Source organism: Meleagris gallopavo, chromosome 5, assembly GCF_000146605.3.
Source record: "Meleagris gallopavo isolate NT-WF06-2002-E0010 breed Aviagen turkey brand Nicholas breeding stock chromosome 5, Turkey_5.1, whole genome shotgun sequence".
NCBI lineage: Eukaryota > Metazoa > Chordata > Aves > Galliformes > Phasianidae > Meleagris > Meleagris gallopavo.
This window is the reverse complement of record NC_015015.2, coordinates 37,223,880-37,230,802: the sequence shown is the minus strand read 5'-3', so window position 1 is coordinate 37,230,802 and position 6,923 is coordinate 37,223,880. Positions and strand designations below refer to the sequence as shown.

Sequence of the window (6,923 nt, the reverse complement as noted above, 5' to 3'; positions counted from 1 at the left end):
TTTCTTCAGGCTCCTGTGAGGAGCTGGCGCTGCATTGCTGAAGGATTTGCAAAAGGAGCTGCTGGAACTTTTTTTGTTCCTTGTTTGCTTCCTGTTGCAACTTTCTCATACAAAGTAGTCGTTCTTACTTTGAGAACAAAAAACACTCTGACCATTTAAAACAACTTTTTACAAAACAGAAATAGTCTAATATTAGACTAGTCTGAAAATCCGAATCTGAAAAAATAGACAAATACGCAGCAACTGTTACAGTTTGGAGCAGATGCCTTTTTTTTTTAAGTCTGTAGGATATCTGTTCCCCCTAAAGACCCTTTAATAGTGTGTGACAAACTAAGCCCTTCAGCATAAGGCCAAAATAACGAACAACTCCCTTCACCTCCCTCAGGAAGGGGCATATTTTCATCATAATGCCTTACACTTGCAGCATCCAAGATGGAAACAAATAGATGACTTAAAGAAGGGTTAAAGCCCTGTGTTTCTGAGGCCCCTATTATCTTGGCCTGCAGGAAATCTCCATCTCTTTAATATTAAATCTAGTTGTTGATTTACCTGCTGCACTGCCTGTTGCGAAGTTCCTTAGTATATTGCTTGGTTATTTTATTACTGTATTTGTTGTTAGCTGTAGCTGTTCTACGTTAGGAATCGGGGAGATGGAAATTCCTTCTCTGGTCCTGATGCACTGAAGTACAGAACTATAGCTAGTGTGTTATTTGCACTTTTTATCACAAGCCTGAAGATGGAAATGAACTATGATACAAAGCATTTGTTTCTGACTCCTGCAGTACAGTCCCTTCTGTGATTTTCTCAAAGTCCATCTTGAAACAATGTAGGTTCCTTGCCTCTGCTAACCTAGTTGGAAGATTTTTCCATGACCTCACTCTTCTCCTGATTAGAAAACTAATTTCCAGTCTAAGCTTATTCGTGGCCTATTTTTTCATCTTGTGTGGTATTATTCTTTAATTGAATGTTTATTCTTCTCCTCTTTCCCAAGACTTTTCCAGTTATTGTACATAGTAAGTAATCACTTTGACATGGCTGTTCTGCTGCCCGAAGGGCCTGGCCTGTGCAGAGCACCTCTGCTGTCCTATGTACGTGAATTGACATACAGACCTGCACGTAAGTGCGGCTGCTGCTAGCTCTTCTACCCTCATGAATTTCTGAGCCTGAGGTTCACATGTTGAGGAAGTATTTAATAATATAGCTTCCAATTCTCCTAATTAAATAACGTCATCAGTTTTTATGTCCACACGATGCCAGATTTCTAATTGGTAATATGTTATGCTCTTCTGCTGGTAAGAAATGGTCCCAGGATTGTCATTAATGTTCCAGAAAATCATCTGAATACAACTCTTGGGCTGATGCAGAACAAGTGCAAAATCACCCTGCCTTTGCAGTTTTTATTATTCAACTAATCAGCACTTCAACAAGTGAGAAAAAGCAAGAGAAATGATCAAGAAGTAGCTCTGGATCCTGTCATCTATCATAGACAGAGGAGGGTAAACACAGCAGCCTGTGTATGGTGCTTCCCAAAAGCCCTAAATGCTAGATTTTACTATAGAATGCAGAATCCATTCTATGGCAACAAAAAAAAAAAAAAAAAAGGGAACTCCACACCTCCCAGTTCTTGTAGGTAATTAAAATAGAAAGACTATGGTAGCCAGAACCACTGTTGCTGTTAATCCGTTCAGAAGTGAACACCTGCATTTACAGAGCAACAAAGCATACAAAAGCCAGATGCTCTCTTTGGCCCAGCTGTTTCTCTCAGGCACAGCACTCCTCTTTGCTTTTATGGAAAAAAAATAAAAGTCTGCAGCCAGTGATGAGCTAAAGGAGAGCAGTTATCCCCACATCAGGGAAAATATTTTCAATGAAAAAAGGTTAAGTCTCCGCAGCCTACAAGAAAAGAATGATTCTTAAGGACTTTTCTGATGGCTGGTTTGCTCCTTTGCTTCATGCTGTCAGCCTGTAGCAACAACCTTTCTTTCCTGCTCAGCAGACTGAACAGTGACATCCTTACAGTGTAGACTGGGTCTTCCTGTTGAGCTCACCTGCTGGGAGAAGGTGGCCCTCAGAAGGGCATCCCACTCCAACTCACAGATTTAAGTATAAAACTTATATTCTGCCTATATGTCCTGAACTGTTTGCTTACTGTAAATCTTGCTCAACACTCACAGCCAGTGTGGAGAACAAAGAAAGCTGCCTTATCAGCGTTTCCTCTGCGGAGGAAATGGGGGTCTATTCTTGATGTTTTTGCATTTGGGAATGTGTGTCTCAGCTACTTGGGGTGCAAAGCGGCGTCTGCAGTAGGGGCAGGCAGTGTAGTCTGGATTTTCAATGGGAGGCAGCGGAGGCAGGTCAGATACCTTCCCTCCCTTGGACAGCACTTGCTGCACCTGCCGGGCGTGGCGCAAGGTCTGGATGAAAGCCTCATGGTTTTGCCTCCAGTTGTTTCTTCTGGGTGGCTTATTCTGCAGAAGGGAAATGCAGTCAGAGCAACTGGCACTGCTGTCAGCCTCCATCCTCAGCCTTGCTCTCAGGGTCCAATTCTAGACACCTCTCCCTGAGCATTCTCTGTTGATGCAAAACCCCCCAGGGAAGCTGAATCCCACCAAGCACGAAGGAGGGTTTGATAGTTACTGATGGAGACATCAGTGCCTAGAAAACAGCTTAAGAATGACCACAGAAGCAGGCAGTAGCACCAAGGAAATCATAGAATGGCTTAGGTTAGAAGGGATCTTAAAGATACTGGAGCTCCAACTCCCATGCCATGTGCAAGGTTGCCAACCACTAGTTTAAGCAAAATGCTACAGCTGCTCCGAAGGAACAGACCTGCATGTTTCCACTGCCCTCATTGCTAGTCCATTTTATTACCTGCTTTTTCAGTCAGTTCCCCACAGCCCTCCAGTGTCACAGATCTTTACCAGAGCAGACCCAGTCTGCCCTGACGAGCATTCTGACTATGAGAAGGAGCAAGTTCTCTCCAGGAGTACCCCCATGATGCATTACAAAGACAAGTCAGTCACAAGTCAGAAACAGTCAGACAAGTCAGAAACAACACCCTCTCATCCCCCTGCCCAACCCAACCTATTAGATTTTATATGGAAGGCAAACGTCTTCCAGAGGCAGTGGCTGGGTTGTGTTCCTCAGCCCTGTGTTCTCATGAGGGTGCTCATGTCTCAAAACTAGATCTCAGGGAGGGAGGAAAGTGAGTAGTGTGTGTGAACTGAGGAAGGCTAAGGGACTGCAAATTACCTGAGGTCTCTCTGAACTCTTCCACTGCTGAAACTCTTCCAGGTCTGTGCCTCTGGCTCTGGCCTTGCTGGAGTCAAATGTTTTCCTTTTAGAGCCTTGGCTCTTGCTGCAGATATTCATGTGTTTTTTGAGCCTGGTGCAGAGAAACTTGCGGCCACAGAAGCTGCACTGTCCAAGCTCCCCCTTTTCCATGGGACTGGCAGCCTGCGTATACAGCATCTCTGCAGGCATGCTGTCACCACAGTCTGAGAGAGCAGAGGAAGAAGGGCCATGTTTTAAGGCCAGCTCTGAGCACGAGGCTAAACTCTGCACCGGTATGCGGTCTCGAATTTTGTTGTTGCTGGCCACCAACCGTTCCTTCTTCAGTTTCCCCATAGCCAGCTCTTGGGGATGGAGAGTAGTGCCAATCTTCGGGACAGTGACCTCTGCAGACTGCACCCCACTAAAATCCCCATCACCCGTCCTGATGGTAAATCTTATTTCCTCTCCAGGGTGCCACATGGCCTTTCGCCTGCGAGTCCTCTCCACTGCTCTGGCTCTTCTCTCCTCTGCCTCCATCAGTTCCTTCTCTCGTTGAATCCTCCTAAGCTCCTCCTTTGTTCTCCTCAGCTTCTCTCTGAGAAGAGCCTCTTTCTTTCGGATTTCCTCTTCCAGGGTCTGTCCATCTGCCTCCAGCCTTAGGATATAAGCCAGATCTCTCCTGTATAGAGAGGAATCTGACTGTTTAGGCTCTGCTGTCCAAGGAGGAAGCACTGCAGCTAGCTGAGGCTTCCCTGGCAGATGCTTTCCTTTGCTCTTTGAGCTAGTCCTACTATTTAGAGCCTCCTCCATGTATGGGGAACTTCCGAGCTGTCCTGTGTTGACTGCAGGAAGGCTCCCAGTGTTGTGCTGAAAAATTGGTTTCAGAGGACAGGAACGATCCACTCCTTCTTTCCGTTTGGCTACTGATTTAGAGGGCAGAGTCTTAACCTGGCTGGCAAGATGCTTGTTTTGCAGCCCAGCTGAGCTGAAGCCTCCATGCTGGGAACTGTGCTTATTGCTTTCTGCAGAAAGAGAATATGAATAGCTTCGGCTCTTTCGGGCACAGGGATTTTTCAGGTTTTCCTCTTTATCTGATAGGAATTCATGCTGACAATTGTTTTTTAGGTGTTCCAGAGAGGACTGATGTACTGAGACTTTAGAATCGTAATTGTCAGTCACTGAGAGCTTAGCAGCTGCTACCACAGAATGCACATATGGAAACAAAGCCAGCTGCAGCTCAGCCATTCAGTACCTGGGAAAGAGCCTGAGGTTAGAAGCAAAATCATTACAGACTACTACATCCAAAACTGGACAGATTTCATAGAATCATAGAATTCTTAGGGTTGAAAGGGACCTTCAAAGGTCGTTTAGTCCAACTCCCCTGCAATGAACAGGGATACGCACAAATACATCAGGTTGCTAGGGCCTGATCCAGCCCCATCTTGAAAGTCTCCAGGAATGGGGCATCAACCACATCTCTGCGCAACCTGTTCCAGTGCCTCACCACCTTCACTGTAAAATATATATATATTTTTTTATATCCAGCCTAAATCCACCCTCTTTTAGCTTGAAGCCATTTCCCCCTGTTCTGTCACCAGACCCTGCTAAAAAGTCTGTCCCCTTCTTTCCTCCCATTTGAATACTGACAGGCAGCTCTCAGGTCACCTCAGAGCCTTCTCTTCTCCAGGCTGATCAGCCCAACTCTTTCAGCCTGTAAAATTTCCTCCCGGCAGCCTACACTTGTAAGTTAGATAGAATATTGCCAAAGGTTTTCTAACTTCTCTGGGTTCTTTCTGAGCCCTGTCCTGTCACTGTGGAAACCAGCCTCATTGCCAGGGAAGCAGCTATGCCCGCAGGGAGCGCTTACCGAGGCTCGTCCCGGCCCGGGCGCCGCCCGTCAGAAGGCGGCCCAATCAGCTCACCACGGCTTTTCCGTGGCTCACTCGACCCCGTACCCCTGCATGGCGGTGCCGGCTGCCCACGCAGAGCCTCCCTAAGGAGGAACACAGTTTCAAGGTCTCCGAACCGCCGCCCCGCGGGAGCGCACCGAACACGAGGCCCTGTGGGTCCGCCCCACCATTACCTGCAGAGTCGCCCGCGGCGCTCATCTGCGTTGCGGCTCCGGGAGCGGCCGGGCCGAGCTAAGGGCAGGGGCCCCGGGCCCGGCCCCGCCTGCAGGCCTAGCAGAACGGCGTCGAGATCCTGCCGCGCCGTGTTGACGGCTGTTGCCTGGAGACCGGCACGCGGGTGCCAGTTCCTGTGCCGCTCTAGCCGCTGAGCTCGTCTCTATGGGTCCTCAGCCGCGCATCGGTTGACGCTCCGCGGAAGAGGCTCTCAAGAGGAGTGGGGACGCTCTGCTGCTTGGAAGACTTTGTCTCTATGGCCGAGTGAGGAGAGCGGGAGGGAGCCTCATGTATTATTCACGAAGCGGTTAGGAAAGCCCCGCCTTCCCTGCGGAGCTTGCTCCTCATTGGTCGTTGGGCGGCAGCGAAGGCCCGCCCCCAACCGCGCTGCGCGTGCGCCGTGGGGCTGGGGGTTGACGGCTGCGGCTGATTGGGGTTGCGGTGGCCATGGCTGGAAGCGAGGGCTTGGTGTCCGTGGATTACGAGGTGTCGGGCAGAGTGCAGGGCGTCTTCTTTCGCAAGTACACCCAGGTGCGCTGCGGGGTGGTGGGACGGGGATCCAGGGATTCCTTGGCCGGGCCGGGCCGGGCTAGCTGATGCGGTGTGGGGTTTGTAAGCATCGCGCTGCCCGCTGTTGGTAGCTCCAGCAATCCGGAGCCATCTCACGTCTGCGTTATCTCCTCAGAGCGAGGCCAAGCGGCTGGGGCTGGTTGGCTGGGTGCAGAACACGAGCCATGGCACCGTGCAGGGACAGGCCCAGGGCCCGGCCGCCAGGGTGCGGGAGCTGCAGGAGTGGCTGCGGAAGATCGGGAGCCCCCAGTCCCGCATCAGCCGGGCCGAGTTCACCAACGAGAAGGAGATTGCGGCGCTGGAACACACGGACTTCCAGATCCGCAAGTAACCTTGTCCAGAAAGCAGCCAATCTGGGGCACGGGCTGCCCCCACAGAGCATCCATCCCCAGCTCCCAGCCGCTCAGACAGCTGACATCTGGCTCTAGAGAACTGTATTTCCTTACGTTTCTAACTTATTGGTTCGTTGTACTGTTGTGTAGTATTAAAACACCTGCGTCGCTTTGACGGGTGGAGTGTGGCTCGATGCTGTCTGTACTGATGAGGCTGCCCAGGAGCACAGCCTCCGGTCCCCGAAAGCCTGAGTTGTGAGCGGCAGTGCTGAGTACCGTATGGCATTGCTGTAACGCTGCGCTCGCGTGGAGGAAACTGCAGAATTGGCGCCAGCCGTAAATACTGCCGAAAATGAGATTGTTGTGACCTAAATGTCTCCGAAGCAATTTGTTGTGTTCTTTACTCGCACAGAAGTTTATTTTTATTAGAATAAAGGTACTTGGAGCTTGCTTGAGTTCAGTGTGGCTGTCTGGAGGCGGTGGCACCCTGTCGGGGCGGTCTCCCCGCTCCTTCCCTGTCCGCACGGGAGCAGTAGGAAACTACAGCTCCCATGGTGCACCGCCGCCCGGAGCCGCGGTTCCGTGTAGCGAGCCGCAGCCCAGCCTCCAGCGCGCCGCGCGCATG

The 6,923-nt window shown here is 50.3% G+C and overlaps 2 protein-coding genes across 3 annotated transcripts; one reads left to right on the top strand and one right to left on the bottom strand.

Annotated features, from left to right (window-relative positions):
* On the bottom strand, window positions 1–5,660 carry ZC2HC1C (zinc finger C2HC-type containing 1C). Of its 2 annotated transcripts, XM_010711740.2 has the most exons (4): window positions 5,357–5,660; window positions 5,141–5,266; window positions 3,253–4,525; window positions 1–2,468 (listed from the first exon to the last, which is right to left on the bottom strand). In XM_010711740.2, the coding sequence occupies exons 3-4, from the start codon at window positions 4,516–4,518 to the stop codon at window positions 2,205–2,207; spliced, it is 1,530 nt and encodes a 509-aa protein (XP_010710042.1). In that variant the 5' UTR covers window positions 4,519–4,525; window positions 5,141–5,266; window positions 5,357–5,660; the 3' UTR covers window positions 1–2,204. The 2 variants fall into 2 exon arrangements, with proteins under 2 accessions (XP_010710042.1, XP_010710043.1); XM_010711741.2 differs by lacking the exon at window positions 5,141–5,266.
* Window positions 5,661–5,744: 84 nt separating this feature from the next.
* ACYP1 (acylphosphatase 1) lies at window positions 5,745–6,753 on the top strand. Its single transcript, XM_003206596.4, has 2 exons — window positions 5,745–5,927; window positions 6,082–6,753. The coding sequence occupies exons 1-2, from the start codon at window positions 5,844–5,846 to the stop codon at window positions 6,295–6,297; spliced, it is 300 nt and encodes a 99-aa protein (XP_003206644.1). The 5' UTR covers window positions 5,745–5,843; the 3' UTR covers window positions 6,298–6,753.
* The last annotated feature ends 170 nt before the right edge of the window (window positions 6,754–6,923 follow it).